Source organism: Staurois parvus, unplaced genomic scaffold (assembly GCF_062004578.1).
Source record: "Staurois parvus isolate SC_StPar_1 unplaced genomic scaffold, SC_StPar_1.0 ptg000243l, whole genome shotgun sequence".
Taxonomy (NCBI): Eukaryota; Metazoa; Chordata; class Amphibia; order Anura; family Ranidae; genus Staurois; species Staurois parvus.
In genome coordinates this window covers 2001360-2021442 of record NW_028318039.1, presented here as the reverse complement: position 1 = coordinate 2021442, position 20083 = coordinate 2001360, and the positions used below count along the sequence as shown (strand labels likewise).

At 39.5% G+C, this 20083-nt stretch overlaps 1 protein-coding gene across 12 annotated transcripts in view; it reads right to left on the bottom strand.

The window, feature by feature from the left end:
- Window positions 1-20083, bottom strand: part of LMO7 (LIM domain 7) — a 230400-nt gene that overhangs the window by 135043 nt on the left and 75274 nt on the right. For all 12 annotated transcript variants that reach the window (XM_089680371.1, XM_089680372.1, XM_089680374.1 and 9 more), the window contains exons 3-4: window positions 17824-17894; window positions 12149-12218 (exon numbers count right to left, since the gene is read on the bottom strand). In XM_089680371.1, coding sequence (XP_089536497.1) covers window positions 12149-12218; window positions 17824-17894 — 141 coding nt within the window. The remainder of the gene's footprint in view (window positions 1-12148; window positions 12219-17823; window positions 17895-20083) is intronic.

The window sequence follows — 20083 nt, the reverse complement described above, 5'->3', positions numbered from 1 at the left end:
TCTTATACAACACGACTTCAACCTTCTGGGTCTCAAAAGTCACCCTATTTATACCTGTACTCTAGTGTTGCCTTTTTCAACCAGAGTGCCTTGAGAAAAAAGCCTAAAAATTCCATCAAACTGTTAATAAACTGTCAACAAGCCAGCAGGTGGATCAAGCTTGCCCTTTTGTTACAAAAAGTCACAGGTTTTTATTGTGCAGCATTACAACCTTGGGCATCAAGTGTCCTTACAACTGATGAGGTCATCGGGAGATAAGGAGGACTTCTGCACAACATGCTTTTTTGCCCTTCTCCCTTAGCACTTAAGACACGTTAGCTGAGTGAAGAGAAATGCTGGAATACTAGTCAGTACCAATGTGTGCAAAGGTGTATTTGCCATGTAAGAATAAACCACCTCTACTATTGGGTGCCCTATATGCGTGGATGTGGATGCAACGCGTAAAACAATTAAAGTAGAACTATAGACAAATTTTTTTTTTCATTTGGGAAGGCTATAACCCGTGTCAGATTTTTTTCCGCCATCAGTGTCCCACTGGGGAGTTTTATCCTCATTTCCTGTCCCATAGCTAAAACAGGAAGTGAAAGGAAAGCTCTGCAAATTAAGGGAATCCCTTGGGGACCCCCAGTTCATCAAAACTAGCATCCCCATTGAAAGATTTCCTATTACTTTTCTGGGGACAACCCAAAATTTGGGATTTCCTTTTGCTTTCATTGATAATAGTAAACAGAACGAATAGAGTGGGTGAATCTCCCTAACAGGAGCACAAACAATAAAAACCTAATAGGTATTCTAATCCATCTCTATACGGTCTCAAACTGAATTTTTTTTTTTTTTTTTTTTTTAAGTTTCAGTTTTTTACATTTTTGATGAGGTGCCGCAAGATTTTGTAGGAATGTAAAGAGTTCAGCGAAAAAAGGTTTAGAAACACAGCTCTAGTGTATTTCCACAATCTACATGCTCATCAGAACTACCTGCACCATGCTGATAAGGCTGTTTCGGCTGTAAAACTGTTTGCCCACAGCTATAGCTCTGCAAGGGCTGTGCTATACTTTAAAGGGATAAGTTTGCCTTTATTAAAAAAAAAATCAAATTATAAATGTGCATCTTATTGCAGGTAAAAAAAAAAGTTTTTTTGGGTTTTTTTTTTTTTTTTTTAGGAGTCGGCAAAACATTGGACCCACTATCAGATCGCGGGTACAATGCAAAGCTCCTGCGGGCTGGCAGGCTACACAATGACAGGAAGCCTCAATTAACTACCTAGAGTACTCCGTGCCCTGGTAGATCATTGAGAGCTACAAGCCGACATTCGCAAAGGCAGTTGACACTTGTAATTCTCCCATTCACAGAACAGAATGAAGGACGCTGCTGTTTTTTGCTTTAATTGTGAAAATGGGTGCAGGGAAAGGCTCCCTGTCACAATGAGGGATCCGGTGGCGGGAGCTGCTGCAACACTTACACTGAATGTGGATGTAACATGTTTAAAAAAGGTGAACTTATCCTTTAAGGAACTCTGCTCATTTGGGAAGGATACAGGCACCCATTTCTGAAACCTTCCTGATAATGCTAACTGTCCAATTACATTAAAGTATTGAAGCCAGATATATATGTACAACTGTCAGTTTCAAAACAAAACGAATGTAAGCCTACATATTTTCCTACTAATAGGTATACATTAAACAACTGATGGGTGGGGCATTAACTTCCTGGCCAGCTATGTAAAATGGAATTCAGTCACCACCTTTTACTGTCAATTGTACACATCCAAATGCACGACTAAAGTCTTATTTGTATGTTCACCACTGCGATGTCAACAGCTTTATTAACCTTCACAACAAGATAAACGTCAAATGTTGAATACACGATACAATTTGGCATCATTGGGAACAAGGGAAGCTTTGGAGGATCATTTTTCCATTCATTCCTTGTAAATAAAAAGTTACTGAATACAAATTTTGCTTGAAGCTTAATTCTCGAATAACACATTGGTATATAATACTCAGTACTAAAGTGATAAGCGAAAACAATACAATTTTCTGTTCCTGTACATTGTTTCTGGCTAGTCTAGTAACTGCACCTGTTCTACTTGAACATTAAGTAGTTTAACACAAAGGCTGCACAGTGCCAGCTTATAAACTGGAGAAAAAAACTGCAACATAAGAATAGTGACCAGTCAGCTTCCTTCCTTCTTTTCCCCAAAGAATAAAAAAACCTGAGTAGTAACATATTGCTCGACTTTTCAACCCATTTTACTTTCCCCTAGCTTTTATAAATAGGCTAATAAGGCTAGTATTAGAGTGTTTTCTCACATAAGGTACAGGCTTTTGTTTAGGCAAAACAAAAAATATTCTGCAGGTCCATTGCAGATTCTTACCATCTGAACCGTGGATTCTTTGACGAACCTGAACCGTAAGTAATAATGGTGTAAAGTACAAAGTGGGACAGTCAGGCCTGTTATAAATTATGTGAACAGAAACAATGTATCTGTGCCATCTCTATAAATATTTAGAACTGTTGGTCTGCGTATCACCAAACATGACATATTACATTGCAGCAATAAACCAATAGTGCTTGGAATGTCTGAAATTAAGTCACACTGAATTCCCGCTTTCCCATAGCAGATATACTGCTACAAGGCGGCAGGGATGCGCAAAATCACGTATACACGTAATTTTGCATTTCCAGGCAGGGGCGCGTGAGCCGTGTGCGCGCCGTACCCGCACTGCTAATCAGACCCATACAAACAGTGTGCTTACAGTTGAAAACACACAGCTTACAGTAAAACACAGTTAACCCTTTGATTGCCCCACATGTTAACCCCTTCCTGCCCAGTGCTATTAGTACAGTGATCAGTGCTTTTTTTTTATTAGTCAGTGACACCAAGTCAGTTCCCCCCAGTGTTAGAATGCCTGTCGCAGTCCCGCTATAAGTCGCTAATCGTTGCTATTACTAGTTAAAAAAAAAACCCAGTATATATACACCGCCAATTTGTAAACACTAACTTTCACGTAAACCAATTAATTTACACATATTAGGATATTTTTTTAGCAAAGACATATAGCAGAATACATTTTGGACTAAATCTATAATGAAATTTGCTTTTAATTTTTTTACTGGACAAAAATAAAAAGTCAAAAAACTATTGTCTCTCTCAAAAAGTGTCAGTCTTTTTTTTTTTTTATAGCGCAAAATATAAAAAATGCACAGGCAATCAAATACCACTGAAAAAAAGCTATTTGTGGGTGCAGCGTTGCATGACCGCACAATTGTCAGTTAAAGTAACGCAGCGCCGTAATGCAAAAAATGGAATGGTCAGGAAGGGGGGTAAATCCTCTGGAGAGCAAGTGGTTAAAGCAAAATTCACACGTAATAAAAAATAATGTTCCACATTAATAATTATGCTACCAAAATTAGTGTGTTCTGTAAATTGCATCCAGCATTGTTCCAACAAACATTAGTTATAATGTTGTAGCCCCACTTGGTATGATCATTGTTTTCTTTCTCTAGGTTTTCTTTGCTGCAGACAATTAAACAGGAATTAGGCTGGTTCACACTTGACTGTTTTACCAACGCTTGCCAAACGCCCCTATAGCGTTTGGCAAGCGTTGGTCCGGCGTTTGCGGAGAGTTAATGCTCGGCAAATGCCACATGCACGGTTTAGCTGGGATTGCTAGGCATTTGCTGAGCATTAAAAACGCTCCGCAAACGCCTATAATGAAGTTTAAATGGCGTTACCACCCCGCAAACGCTGGCCCGGCATTTGCGGAGCAGCACCATAGACTAGAATAGGAGGCTTCAACACCTCCTGACTGGACCAGAGGCGTCAGTTTTGCCGTGACGCTAACGCTCCCGTTAGAACAGCACCATGTGCTGCAATGTGCAGAATTGTCAGAGGCGTTTGGGAAGCTTCCCAAACACCTCTCTGTCGCCTGCACACAGCGCTAGTGTGAACGTAGCCTTAAACTATCAAATCAACATTGACCATTTTTAATCCTTGTTTTGCTAGCATTAGTAAACAGGTAGGAAAGTATATTATATTTACTTGTTTTAAATTTTGTTTTATTTCAGGCCTAAGAAAATGCTGACATACATCCAAGGAGTATGCATTTACAGTGCATCCAGAAAGTATTCACATTGTCATTATGGGATATTGTTTATAAAAAGTTGAGGAAAAAATTGAATCCATTTTGGAATAAGGCTGTAAGATAAAATGCGGCAAAAGTTAAGCGCTGTGAATACTTTCTGGATGCACTGTATGGCAGAAGAAACCAACGGGGTCACATATAAATACCATGTATTTGTCAGAAAATATTCAAAAAATTACGTTTACTTCCACTTTAGGTTCAATAGATTCCACTATCAACTCTAATCAGCATCTTTGTATTTATATTAAAAAAAAAAAAAAAAAAAAAATCACACAACGCTCAAGTTCTGTAAAAAGCCACTGCCATGTACTGTACCTATACACACGCAGCCGTATCCTAAAATCTACTTCTTTGTGCTTCTCAGAAACTTGTTTTTTATCTGTTTTCAGAAGGCTGGAGCCTGAACTCACCTAGACAAACACATCTTGTGGGATGGGAGCTGATACCCAAATACAGACTTTCTAAAAAGGTGGTATGTTCATAAAGATTCAGGAAACTCCAAAGATGCAGTGTAGCAGGGCTGCAGCCAGGTATATGTAACTTTTGGATTTACTGTTGCACTGCACCCTGGAAGTTCCATAAATCTTCACGCACACACACCCCTCTTTGGAAAGCCTGTATTTAGACATGTGGTGGTACCTAGATTAGCTTAATTTCTCCATGGAACATATTTACATTAGTGCTAAAGTTTAGGTGTTGACATTTTTGCATAGATACATTTATCCAGCTTGGGCCAATGCAGGCATACATTTGCCCTACCTGTGCAACGCCCATGGAAGCTGAAAATCACTGTAGTAGGTATCACTTTAAATTACTCAACTGCTTGTGCAATAATTACATACCTCGTACCAATTTTAAGAAAAGCATTTTTCTTGTAACACACAGCTGGCTTGTTAAATATTAATTACCTGTTAAGTACCCAAAACAAAAAGAAACTATGTTTAAGATTATATTTTAGGAAAACCAGCCAGCTAAAGATTTAATCTTGCTACTTAAAATCATTAGCTGATATTTAGCTGAATATAGTTACAACGTAGGAATAGAACAGCAGTTGCTTTTATCTGCCACATGAGGATTCCACATCATACACCACATACATAAGATACCAGCTTGTGCTCATGCAGACCAACACACTTCTAGACCTACTATGGCTTATGCTCTCTGTAGAGGATTTCACTTTTCTATGGTGTAGAGAAAGTGATCAGTTATAAAGAATTTTCCAGCATGTTTGCAAGCATATCTATGAAGGTATCCTACATTATCCTACAGGTAAAGAATGTTGTAAACAAAGCCTTAATGACTTTCATGTACCGGGTTATTTGGGGACTACCCCTCAGCCTCTTCTTACTCACATTGGTTTAATGCCTCATGCACACAGGGCATTTGTCCAGCTCTTCTGAACACGTTCTCTCCTGGCAGGAGAAAAGCAGTGTGAAAAATGCATCTAAAGTCACACTTTGCGTTCATTCATTCATTGGGAGTTCATTCAGTCCATTGGCCTGAATAATTATTTTGGCCATTGAAATGAACGCTTAAGTAAACAAACCTAGCATTTAGGCACCTTTAGATGTGTTTAGGCTTGCTGGGTGTTTTTTCTGCAGAGACACTTCTTTCCATAAAAAGCAAGTGATGTTTTTTTTTCTGCCTCCAAACACCTGTAAATATCTGTGTGAACGCATAGACAGGTTGACACGGAGGGGCATTTCGAGGGGGAAACAAAAAAGGAAGTCAAATGCCCTTAAAAGCAGCATTTTTGATGCCCAGTGTGCATGAGGCCTAGTTTGACTTTTTCAATGTTTCTCCCATTTCCACAGAAAAATTGTATAAATAACAAGTGGAGGTAAAATAGGTCACTGTTCAAAATACAAGGATAGTCCCTTGACAGCAATGAACTCTCTGCTTATCTCAAGACTAGCCACAGCAGCACACATACCAAACACTGAGAAACTAGATAGCAGAAGAGTGTTTCTCAGTCAGTGGTATATGGAAGGTGATACTTCCCATGGATTCAAAGGAGTCATTTACCTATTTAAAGTGGTTGTAAAGAGAGAAGGTTTTTTACCTTCGTGCATTCTATGCATGAAGGTAAAAAAAACTCTGTGCAGCATCCCCCCCCCCCCCCCCCCAATACTCACCTAAGCATTCTCTTGATCCAGCGATGTGCACTGGAGTCTCAGATATCCTGGCACTTCCTCTCCTCATTGCCTAAAACAACAGCGTGAACTACTGGCTCCCACTGCTGTCAAATTACAGCCAGTAAGCCAATGAGAAGAGGGGGGGCAGGAATGAACACATGGAGCAGTGGCCCGGAAGGGTGCCTGTTTGGGTGGCCTCCAAAGCAAGCTGCTTGCTATGGGGGCACCCAAAAGGAGGGAGGGGCCTGGAGCGCCAGCGGGAGACTTAAGAGGAGGATCGGGGCTGCTCTATGCAAAACCATTGCACAGACTGCGCAAATAAGATTTTGTTTTTTTTAACAAACCAGTTTTGTATTTATTATCACTAAGTAAGCTTTAGAAGATAAGCTGTATTCAAAACAGATCTACACAAATATGTTAATATATAGAACAATGCAGGATAAATGTTTTGTTTTAGATAGGTTCTAAACCTTTCCGAGTCTTTGTTAGGAAGTTTTTGCTGTGCATCCATGTTGGAGAGTTTTTCCTCACTTTTTCTAAGAACAGTAATTTTAACTCACTCTTACAACTCACTAAGCAAAACACTTAAAATATAAATAATATTTGGCTAGGGTGAGGTTTTTATTCAAAACAAAAAGTTCCTAATTAAAACATAGAAAACACAAACTTAAAGTATACCGTATGTAAACCTTCGCCTTGTGAAACAATGTATTCAGTTGAAAATAGAACACAAAAAAGGCAAGAAAGTTGTGGATATATATAAGGGGGGGAAAAAAAACACTAAAAATTCCTTCTAAGGGATGGAAGTGGTTAAAGTGCATATTATGTACTATGTACATATTATGCACATTATAGATTCAACATTTTCTAAACAAGTGGTAAGTGCACTTTAAAACAAGCCATGACAGACTTTTGTAGCTATAGGCATTGAGGAGAGATTAATCTCTAAATCCCACAGCAGAAGCACTAAAATTGCAGCTCTTCATTCTATGGAAAAAAACAATGTCTTTCACTGAAGATAAAAACCTGGGTGCATATATGTATTCCAGTGTTAGTGCTGGCACTGAGACTGGTACCAGTGTTAGCGTCAGGTTATTGTCAGTTAGAGATAGTGTTAGTCAGTGTGTTTTACATAAGGAAAAAAGTTTTATATTTAGTGGGAATTTTATCTTCCCAAAGAAAAATATCCCACTCATATCACGCCTTATGTCATCAGTTTTTGGCAGAACCTTTATTTGTGAATAACTATTTTCAAGGATGGACACAATGAAGGTCACAGTGAAAACCAAAATATCTGATGAGAACCTTGAGAATTTGAGAATTACTACATCCATAAAACTAGATAACGATTTATTATTTTATCAAAAATAGGGTCAAATATCACACTTATTTAGTGTTGGCCTCTTTTACAATAATTTTTTTTTTTTTTTTTTAAAGAAGTTTTGGCACTCAGATACATTATCTAAAATCAGTGATCATTAACTTGTGATCTGTCTGACTTTTGCTGCTCATCAGCTATCCTTATTGTTAGTGTATTTTATGTCAATTCCTCTTCTTCCAATAGGGCCCAGGAAAGTTAAAAGTTGGCCATCCCTGATCTAAGAGAACATAAGAATGGTTTAAATGCAAACATTCAAATGTTTTACAGTGGACTGCTGCAAGTCCTGATAGGAATTCAAAAGAACATTTATGAAAAAAAAACCTTAAACATCCAGCAGAAAGAAGCCATCAAACCTAAGACAACTATAGCAGTTTGAGAAGGAAGAGAGGAGCAAATTGTCAGAAGAGACAACCAGTGAGCTTCCAGGTTTTTTTGCCGAAGCTTCACCGAACAAGATGAAGTTAATAGCTGCTTGGCCACCATGCACAGCTGCACCAGATGCTGAGAGCACCAGTGTTGGGTGTGTTGAGGTGAGCTACACCCCCCCCCCCAGATTTCAGTTGCTCCCCCTAAAGTCACCTAAAACCTCTCCTCTACATCACCACACAATTGCCAACAGCCATTAAATTCAAGGACAGTTTGCAATATCCATGATTTTTCCATCCATCCATGAAGGTCTTTTACAGACAAGCAATCTGCAGGTCTGTAACTGATATTCACAGACAGATGTAAAAATCACAGATATTAAAACGATCCGTGAATTTAGGCTAAGTTTACACTACTGCGGGTGGTTGCAGGAATCGCAGCTATTCCTGCATCTGTAACCACCCACAGCAAAAACATGCTGCTCTTCACAGAGGTGCAGGGCTGCCAGTCATTTTTAATACCACCCCACACACATCTAAAAAGCAGTTTCAGGTGTGGGAACCAACAGGAAATTGCATGGTGGAAAAGTACCATGCTATTTCCTATCCAATGCGGTTCACAAATGGTGTAGGAATCTTTTTCCTGCATCAAACGCAGGCACAACAGCTCATTAAAATGAATGGGCTGCCATGCCCAAGCAAATGTGGCCCTAGACAATTTCTCTTCTTCCAGTGTGTCCCAGGAAAGTCAAAAGGTAGGACAGCTGCTTTACTTCATTAGATTGACAATTCCCCCTAAATATAGCCATGTACACAACAGAAAACATTTATATTATATTTTATGTGGTCATAGGAAAATCATGCCCTCCTAACGCCTACCAGTTATAAACCTCAAAGCAAACCTGTCAGCCATTTAAAGTAAACATTCTGCCAAAGAGCAAAAACCACAAACATCTACTTATTAGTCAGAAATATATCCCCTGTGCATGCTCCTGATTTGGTATTACTTTGAAGTCAAGGAAGGCACCTAGCAACAAAAAGACATGACCAAATGTCATACTTCTGTCCAATTAGTGTTTTAGTGGCCATTAAGGGCACTCTTATTCATAGGTTTTAGGTAGGTAAGAGATACCTAGTAGTAAATAAATTAGAGAGAAGTACACCAACAAACCAATCCCTGGATTAGTTTTAACTACAGGTATTCACATAAACATGTACATTCAAATCACCCATGTACGCATGTTTATGGCTATGAATTAGGGAGGGGCAACATGATCAGACACCTTTATCAAAAGCACTGTCTAAGGGGACACTCTTAGGAGACAAAAGAAGTCATCTAAACAGATGCAACATTGCCAAACTGTTTAAAACGAGAATGTGGCAATCTACAGACTAAAGCCGCCATCCCCGATCAACAAAAGCCAATGTTTTGATCGATTTCTGTTGAAGGGGCATAATGGAATTTCTTTTTTATTTTATAGCAGCTGGTGGCTACGGCCACTTATTAGTGAAACCTGACAGCATCGGAGCCGCTGTCAGAATACAATGTCTTGGCAGGGGGATTCCTCCATACACATTGTGTGGATGGAGGAATAATTTGGAGAGAAAAAAAAAAAATAAATCACAGTATATGGTCAGCTTTCAGAATCAGCTCAATCCAGGTGAAAATCAGCTTGATCATGCAATCATCTACCATCAAATTACCCTTAACAGAGGTCAATATGAACAGATTTCACACTCACAGCTGCAATTTATTCAGTGGTAGGGAAAGGTTTTCTACCAAACCATATCTGACAGGAATACAAAGGCAGGAAGAAAATAATCTATTAAAAGGAAAGAAAATCATTAAGTAAGGTCAAGCAACAATGTGCTAAGTAATTATTCTGCTAAAATGTGGTAAAAGAGAGATAGGAAGTGAGTACAATCAGTCTGCTAACCACTTAGTGGAATCAGTAACCCAGTTTCCTTCCCAAGACACAGAATGAATGCAAAGCACAACTCCCTCAGAGACTTCATAAAGAACTGCAGAATGCCCAGTGCTTATGAAGGATTATTTAAATGTCTTTTCCAGTGTGGTTTAGTGCACTGTAAAGTGCATATAAACTCACACCCATGTTTTGGAAGGGGGTCATTCACCTTTCATTGTTGATGCGGTGTTTAGTTTGGAGTGCACCAACAGACTCCTGTATTAAGAAGCCTGGAAATGTTTTACATAGGGTGCAGTAATAGGAGTCTCCACTTATCATACTTTCAAAATTGCTAAATATTTGACCTGCAGTGTTAAGAAAAAAAAAAAAAAGTTCCAACGAGCCCACAAATATGCAGGTGCAACAGTGCACGCACATTTTTGGTATATTGTGCAGGTCATGTTAGGGCAGCCAATTCATTTTAATAGGCTGCCCCATACAGAAGATAATATACAATAACAAAATGTAGTACATGATTTTTTTTTTTGTTTATTAAATGAAGCCACACCAAAATTCATGGTACTTTACCTCGCCTTTTTTGCGCAACCATTAGCAAGGTGTGTTGGAGCGCCATTAAGAATGACACCATTGTGCATCTGCAAAAGGAATGCATGATTTTGCATTACTTTCTGTGGCGCACAAATGTGAACCTAGCCTAAATGGTTTTAGTATGTAGCCATAGTTTAATATTCACAGCCAAACCTTTTTCCTGAAGGTGAACCAATCCTGTAAGCATATTGGACTGGTCAGCCTACATTTGGGGCGTTTGGATCAAGGAGGATGGGATCGAGAAACTGTTATATAGAAAATTACGTCAGATCTCAACGTTATCAAGCTCTTGTGGGAAAAGCTTCACCTTGAGATGAAGAAAAATATGCCTTACGGGCCCAGTCGCAACTCGAGGAGGAGCTAGAAAAGTCACATGCCAACATGCTATAAACCAATCTGCCAAGTGAAAAAAGGAGCAAAAAAATAAACCAAAGCTCTATAGAAGGCATGGGTTGAAATTTCCCCTAAATATCTTCAAAACCTAAACCGCTAAAAAATACTAAAGGTATGCAAAGCTCTATATTGAGCACTTAAATCCCCCAAAGCTCCCCCTGGTGACCATCCCAGTACCTGGAAGAGGCTGCACCCACGTCCTAAAGGGGACCTCCGCATCTGGTGAGTGCACATTTTATCTGTTTCCTGCCCCTCACCAAATCTTGTTGAAGTATATACAACTGGGAATAATTGAGTCACCTTGAGCCTTGGCTATAGTTATTTATTCACATATTTTACTTACGGACAGGATTATTTACGTGACATATATTTGTATATGGATTGATTTTTCCTATAGGCATTGGGATTATATTATCATTTTATTTACATTTTAGCGCTGCACGAATATTTTATGTGTCTATTATATCCTGCAAGTGTGGTGCACTTTCTGAAAGTGCACCAAAACTCCTGCATTCAGAAATTCCACACATTTTGGTGTGCTTTCAGAAAGTCCACCAAACCAGCAGGATATAAAAGAAGGCAATGGCTATGCACAGCTAGCTCACTGGAAAGTCGCAGCATTACTGCACTGTACCTGTGTGGGTAAACCACAGCACATCAGTGTGAAAGCAGCCCTATACTACTATGCCCAGTGTATTGCGTCACACATTCCCGAAGAGCTCTTCTTTCCTGCTGTTGGCACCACTCTGGAATCCGCTAGCCAGGAAAGGAGGTGGAGTGCAGTTAGTATCACTCCGCATGGAACAGTAGAGCTAGCAATGAGCTTATGCGGCTATTGCTCCCTACTACAGCTCCAACTTTACAATTAGTCCCTCTGCATTTCACTCGGTTTGATGTTCTGGAATGGTGGGCCAGCAAGCCCAGACTGCGATCCACCAGTGACAGTCGCGATCTACTGGTTTCTGACCCCCGAGTTAAAGGCATGACATGATATTTATTATTTTTTTTGTATTGGTTCTTGCGGAACAATGCAACATTGCCTACAATTTCTGATCATTGAATGCTACATCTGTTCATTTGTATCATAAACATTTCTTGTGAATGCAAGTGTTCAATCACTTACAGCACCAGCTCCCATGTATTGTGAGAATATTAAAGTAGACAAATAGCATCACATCACTGAATAATATCTGTGTACAATAGCATTACTTACCAAGCCAGCAATAGGCGTCGACAGCCTGTTTATCTTTTTAATGATTCCTGGGCTGATCTTGTTAATAAGGCTAAAGTATAAAAAAAATTAAACACAAAAATGCAAATAGAAGTTATTTGTTGTGTTCCAAGTCAATTATAGAATACATTTAAAATGTCACTTCTGCTACATTCAGGTGGGAGTCTGTGTGTGGATACTTTGCTACATTCAGAGGCAGCTAAACACCACCCCTGGATGCAGCAGTAGTCTCTGATGTGGCAAGTTCGTGTGCAGCCAAAGCTCTGCATAGATGCCCACCCCGGATGCACACTGGCTGTGTCCAGGGCCAGTATTCCCATGTAACTGCTCAGAACTGCAGTGACGCCTGCTATTGATTTGTACAGTGTACAAATCTGACAGCAACCGCTGACACCTGCAGCTGTTCAAACACAGTATGTGCAATGGCATTTACAACCATAGCAAACCGCATAAAAACTATTGACACTCGTGAATATTTTGTCTTAAAACATAGAGTTAGGTCCATATATATTTGGACACAGGCACAATTTTAGTTTTTTTCAGGTATTTATCAAAACATATTCAAGCTATAATTCTATAATGGTTATGGGCTGAAAGTGCGCACGCTCAGGTTTAATTTGTGAGTATGTACATCCAAATTGGAGGAAGGGTTTAGGAATCAAAGCTCTTAAGATTAGCCATTCCCCCTTTTTCAAGGGACCAAAAGTAATTGGACAAAATGAATATAAACAAATAAAATGTTCAATTTTAATATTTTGTTGAGAATCCTGTACGGGCAATGACTGCCTAAAGTCTGGAACCCATGGACAGTACCAAAGACCGAGTTTCCTCCTTTCTGATGCTCTAACTGCAGCTGTCTTCAGTTCTTTGTGGGTCTTGCTGCCTTTAGTTTTGCCTTCAGCAAGTGAAAAGCATGCTCAATTGGGTTGAGATCAGGTGATTGACTCGGCCATTGTAGAAAATTCCACTTTTCCTTCAAAAGCTCCTTGGTTGGCTTAGCAGTGTGTTTTGGATCATTGTCCATCTGTACTGTGAAGCGCGATCCAATCAACTTGGCTGCATTTGGCTGAATCTGGGCTGACCCTATATCTGTAAACACTGCAGAATTCATCCAGTTGCTTCTGTTTTCTGTCACATCATCAATAAACACCAATGACTCTGTGCCACTGGAAGCCATGCATGCCCATGCCATCACACTGCCTCCACCATGTTTTACAGATGACATTGTGTGCTTTGGATCATGAGTTGTTCCAAGCCTTCTCCACACTTTTTTCTTCGTGTCTTTCTGGTACAGATTAATCTTCGTTTCATCCATCCAAAGAATGCTTTTCCAGAACTGGTCCGGTTTTTTTCTTTAGATGTTTTTTGGCAAAGTCTAATCTGGCTTTTCTATTCTTCAGGTTTATGAATGGCTTGCACCTTGTGGTGATCCCTCTGTATTTGCTCTCGTGAAGTCTTCTCTTGATTGTAGACATTGACAACGATACGCCCACCTCCTGGACAGTGTCGTACACTGTTCTGGATATTGTGAATTGGTTTTTCTTTACCATAGGGAGGATCCTGCGATCATCCACCACTGTTGTCTTCCATGGACGTCCATGCCTTTTTATGTTGCTGAGCTCACCAGTGAGTCCTTCTTTCCTCAGAATGTACCAAACTGTTGATTTGGCCACTCCTAATGTTGCTGCTCTCTCTGATGGATTTATTTGGTTTTGAAGCCTTACAATGGCCTGTTTCACTTTCATGGACAGCTCCTTTGAATGCATGATGTAGGTTCACAGCAATAGATTCCAAATGCAAATACCACACTTAGAATCAACTCCAGACCTTTTACCTGCTTAACGGATGAAGAAATAAGGAGTATCCCACACCTGGCCATGAAACAGCTTTTGAATCAATTGTCCAATTACTTTTGGTCCCTTGAAAAAGGGGGGAAGGCTACTCTTAAAAGCTGTAATTCCTAAACGGTTCCCTCATATTTTGATGTACATACCCTCAAATTAAACCGGCGAGTGTGTACTTTCATCCCATATCCATTATATAACTATAGCTTGATTATGTTTTGGTAAATACCTGAAAAAACAAATTGTGCCCGTGTCCAAATATATATGGACCTAACTGTATGTAAATCCTAATATAAGCCTGTGCACTGCTACACCCTAGGTATAGTGAAGGAAAAGATTGCTGCACTCACGAGCCAAGTGAACTCTCAATACGAATAAACCAAAAAAATGTGGTGCACTAACTCCTCATTGTGAAACATAACCTTAAGGCTCCATGCACACTGGGCATTTTAATAACACTGGTAACGTTAGCTGTGTGAGTTTTTCAGTGTTTTGCTGCTTTTTTTTTTTTTTAACCAAAAAATAGAGCAACATGCTGCGACGTTTACTGGCTGTGGAAAAAACATCAAAAGCCAAAAACAGCAGCTTTAGAAATGTCCAGTGTGCATGAAGACTAAACCGTTTAAAAAAAAAAAAAAAAGGTCCATACACAGTATAAAACTGGTGATTACTCGCCGGGACACATTGACGGATGGAGGTAGAGAGCTGTATGTAAACAATACAGTTCTCTCCCCTGTCAGCTCCTACACACTGCTTTGCATGGCTTTGCACAGCACAGCCATGCAAAGCAGTGTGCTTACAGTTGAAAGCACACACAGCGCCCACAGTAAAAACAGCACACAGTTAACCCTTTGATAACCCCTTCTTGCCCAGTGTCATTAGTACAGTGTCAGTGCTTTTCATTAGCACTGATCACTGTATTGGTGTCACTGGGGATGTCAGTGACCCCAAGTCAGTTCTCCCAGTGTCAGAATGCCCGCTGCAGTCCCGCTATAAGTCGCTGATCACTGCCTGGTCAGGAAGGGGGGTATATCATCTGGAGGTCAAGTGGTTAAAGCATGCAGTCTAACCAACCAGTACTTCTATAACTTGTACAGTGAATTGTTCACCAAATAGAATACCTAAGCTTGATGCTGTCACCCTCCAGCTACGAAAGTAATCTAATCTGCATAATAGTTTGGGGCAGTGATGTCACTTGTAATCTAAAACCGGTTTAGCTTCATTGGCCCAGGAGTCAAATAAATGGCATTGCTAATCTTAAATCAGTCATCTAGGTATGTTGCTTTGGGAGAGACTACCTTAAGAAATGCAAGATATTGTTTTAAAATGAGCAGCTGCTGAAATCACAAAATACAAACTTACCCGCTGCTTATTTTCCCATCAGTCTAGAACTCAATGGGAGAGCAGCTAATGTACAGACTAGTGCACAGCACTCATAGCATGCGGTAGTAAAGGTGTACGGAATGTTTATGACAGCATGCCTTACACGAAACAAAATTGTTAAGGAGAAGAAAAGGTGGCACAGGTGTTCATTTCCTTTTAATAATCCCCCATGTCTGGAATGTGCGCACACATACAGTATAGCAAACAATATTTATAGTGGAAGTTCAGGCAAAACTTAAGGCTAAACCTACTCCCACCCCCATTCTAAAACTATTCTATCTACCCTGTGAAAGAAAAGATAGTTCTACTCATCTATTCTCAAGTTGCTCCAGTTACAAGATCTCTCCAGCATCTGCTTCAGTGTAGAGGAGAATTTGCTGATAAACGGCAGCAAATGCCTGCGCAGTGACGTCACCTATAGGCTTACAATTGGGCATCCATTGTCGGCTACCCCTCTACACCGAAGCTGGCACTGGGAGACGATCATGTGACCTGACCGGCGTGGCTTCCAAACAGGCAAGTATAAGTATAATTTCTTTCACAGGGTAGATAGAGTAGTTAGAATGGGTGTGGTAGTAGGTTTAGCCTTCACTCGATTTCAACTTTCAATTTAAAGCCTACATCTACATATTTTGTTTTCAGCACAAGGTAGGGTACTTACATTTAAATAACAAAATAAGTGTCCCCTGTGTTCGTGCTGGCTGTCCTATTTGTACTATAGCTTCCATGAATGAAATGTGCTTTATGAGTGGAGGACAGGTACATGAATGAAAGGTCCACCTTCTTCCAGCATCCATATTAATCCCCATAGCACAGGAAGAATATGGCTGTGGAAGTAAGGTGGGACAGATTTTAATTCAGATTTTAATTAGGAAAGCTGGCGCTAGCACAATAGGAGCTTCCATTTTAAAGTTAGTACCATCCCATGTGTTGAATAAAACAAAGAATTAATTTGCCTAAGTTTTAAAATGTTGCATGTATCTGTGTTACCATGTACTTGTATTACAAAGTTTCCAGTTCTCTTGCATTGCTTTTTTGTGTGTAAAAACTGGTGATCCTGCTGGTCCCCATTTTCTCCATGCCAAGGTATGGAAGTACATTCATCCCAGTGTGGTCAGCTTGTTGTGGTTTGCCTTCTAATTGGAAGTACTGTCTGCCTGTCCTCCAGTGGTCAGACTTGTGTGGACACATTCCCTTGCACAGCTCTTCACTGGGAAGATCTGTGTTCATCTGTTTCTCTTTCTCCTGCTGACGCACCAGCTCTTCACATTGTATTTTTGTCTCTGCTTTTTACACGAGACTCTGTCTGAACTCCCGCTGCTTACACTGAATGGGTTGTTTTACAAGGTAAAGGTTCACATATAGGATAAGGTTCAAATCTGTAAAAGGCTGCAGTCTATGTAAATGTGGAAGGCATTCCTTTACCCTTCTTGTTTTGGGACATGACAGGAAGTGAGAGGGAATGGCTCCAGAATAAGTAGAAGTCACACTTGACAGTCACTGGAACCATTCCTCTGAAGTCCAGGACCACTGAAAAGGTCATCAGGAGTTTCCCCACAAGAATGAATGGGTCTCCAAACTGCATGCAAATAATGAACAGCACCTAGCAGGGATGCTGTTGAAATACAGGCTGCATGGTACGGGGTAGGGCCACACTGGAAAGATCTATGAAATGGAGACAAATGTCAGTATTGGATAGGGAGCTGATGTCAGGGAAGTGGGGGAATGCCTTAACCCTTTGAGGACCGTAAGATTTTGGAACGCCAAAAGAATCAATTTTTTTGTTTTTAAAGTTCGTACACTTCAGTTGCTGTAACTAAGCCATTTCATGAAATAATTGGCAAAAAGCTAGATCCATTTGTTGATAAGAACTAATATTTTGACTCAAACCAAAAAAAAAAAAAAAGAAAAAAAAAAAAAGAGTTTTAAGTTCTTAATCAGATGATACACGCAATTAAAAACATGGGACAAATACATCTCTTGGTCCTCAAAGGGTTAAAGGGTAACTGTACATTTGGTACATTTCCAAGACCAATGGTACAATTGTCCTTTAAAATAATACAGCAACCAAAATCTTTATTAGTTTTAGATAAAGAAAATAGCTCATGGTAAAAAATTTGCCTTTAAAAGTTAAGGATATAAAAAAACAAAAACAAAAAACTGTATACTAATAATGCCTGGCTCATCAGTGAAATGTGCATGAAAAGTTGCTGAGTTGGTTTGAGTAGTTTTATTGGTGTGGTTACGATGACATGCCATCAGTCCTGTGGGGTGTGATAGTCGAGGTAAGAATTGTCTGCATGCCTCATATAGGCTTGGTGATAGCAATGCTTACTAATTTCATTGTGGTGCGGTAGTTTCGAATTTACACACCCTGCATTTTTTCTCTTTAACATGTAAATGCAAAATATGTTTGGCCTGGATACTTACTCACAAAACAGTACTCCATTTTCAAGTGCGGAGCGAAAGTCCTGGTTTTCAAAACTTTTACCCGTAACTTCCTACAACATTAAAAAAAAAAAAAAAAAAAAACTAAAATTAATAACAAGTGTTAACAGGGTATGTTTTGCACAATAAAACGCAACAGATTTTAGGAAATACTATAATTGTATCATTGAACTGAAAACCAATTTTGAATGACTAGTCCCCAGAAGTAGGTTGGCCATGTTGTGTCTGCAAAGGCTGCACAGTACCCATAGATACTCTATATTATCCTCATCTTACCATGACCATCTCATCTCAAATGGATACCTTTGAACTCTCTTGCTATTTCTAATAAAGTAGAAACATATTTAAATCTGCAATACCTATACAAATGTATCACTTAACTAGATTAATGTTCAGCTGCCAGAGAAGTTCAAATGATAACCATGTATATATTTCCTGCAGAGTCACAACATGACTGATTACATATGCTCTGCAATTTTATCAAAAATTCTTTCAGGCTTCATTGCTGTGCTGAAGGACACCACAGGATGTCTAGTGTAACTTGAAGTGACTAATAGCCAAGCTACTGTTCATACTGCATTTTCAAGGACTTGACGCAATATTTTTATGTGTGCTACATCAGGGCAGCAAATCTCCTCCCCCCCTCAAAAAAAAAAGTTTTATTTCCTCTTGTTGTGCATTGAAGGACACATTCTTCCAGCTCTTTAAAAAGGTGTCCGTTAGCCTTTACTAGTCTAATATTACACGTTCCTAATTTATATATTCTGTACTATTCAAATAAGTGCAATAAACCTCAACACCTGCTACATTACAAAATCAAGCCCTCTCATTAATGAAATAAAATAAAGTTGCCCTTCTGAAAAAAAAAAAAATCACCACAACTAGAGTTCTACTTTATTAGCAGCTCAAAGAATATACATCATGGCATTAAGTCCAATAGACCAGTTAATAAATGATTTGGTTGTTTTCAGATGAAGTTTACCCAACCCTGGACTAAAAGGAAAGAAAAAAAAACAAAAAAAAAAAACCACCATACACCTCTTGCAATGAGCCCCCCACACTTCAAGGGTTACATGCTCAGCAGATCTAGAAGGTACAGGCAGAAGGAATAATAGTTAACCAATTCCTGGCTTCAGCAGGCTCCCAATATCTGTGCAACTAGTTCCTCGGAGCCTCCTCCCTAAGCCGCTCACTGTCACAGTTGAACACTTGCCTTCTCCACATACAATGCAGTGTTAATAACCCTGCATTGTGCATGATGGTACCAAGAGACTAGCCACGGACTGGAGCTTCTGGGAGAAGACTACAGCGCCAAGTCTGATGGAGAGGGAATCAGTAAGTAACACTGCCTATTACTCTAACCTCAATACACATATCAAGTATTTATCCCCTGCAGTGTCCAGGAAACCAACGGTATTTTTTCTTACAATGCCAAAGTTCAGCGTTAATCAGTCTCACATAATAATTTGTATTTGTTACAGGTGAACTGGATCTCTGACATGCACATCTAATTATTAACTTCTTAAAATGGCCTCTTAATCTTTTTTTTTTGTCTGTGGAGTTGCATAATAAAAATTGACCAACTATGCAAGTCAGAGTGGATATAACAGAACACAAAAGGATTGTTCAAAACTGTTCCCATTATGTCACACATGCTGCAATGTCATAATTAATACACTTATTAAAATATAAAGCTCAGTATCATAACAACTGTAGGTGTGGTACAGACCTTTGAAATGCATGTGAACTATTTACTTTGCATTCTTATCTAATCCTGGAAGGCGTTGTACCCAATACCTTCACAGAGCAGAGGACAACTAGAACAATAATATATCATGGTAGCTTCCATGTACAACTGCAAAGAGCAGTGAACTATGAAAACTATGGTCAAACCTAACGTGAACATGTGCTTTACCCAAGTAGGGCAAAACAACAGGCTCAGTTAGCTGCTGCCCCCGAAACCTGCATAATCTACCCTTCCTTCCGCTCTTTAGCTGCTCCATCCAACCTCTGGCCATTCACTAGTAGAATTTTAATCAAAATTTTTCATTTAAGAATGTTGTTTTCTAATCGTTAGTGAGGCAACCTTGTGACATTGAATTTCGTTTTCATACAGGAAAGTTCACTCAAAAATCGTATGTTATAAGCATTCGTCATGCCATTGAATGTACGGTTAAGCAATCAAAACATATCTGTGTCTTACACGCAAACCCTTTCAGACACTACAGCTCACAGTGGGGTT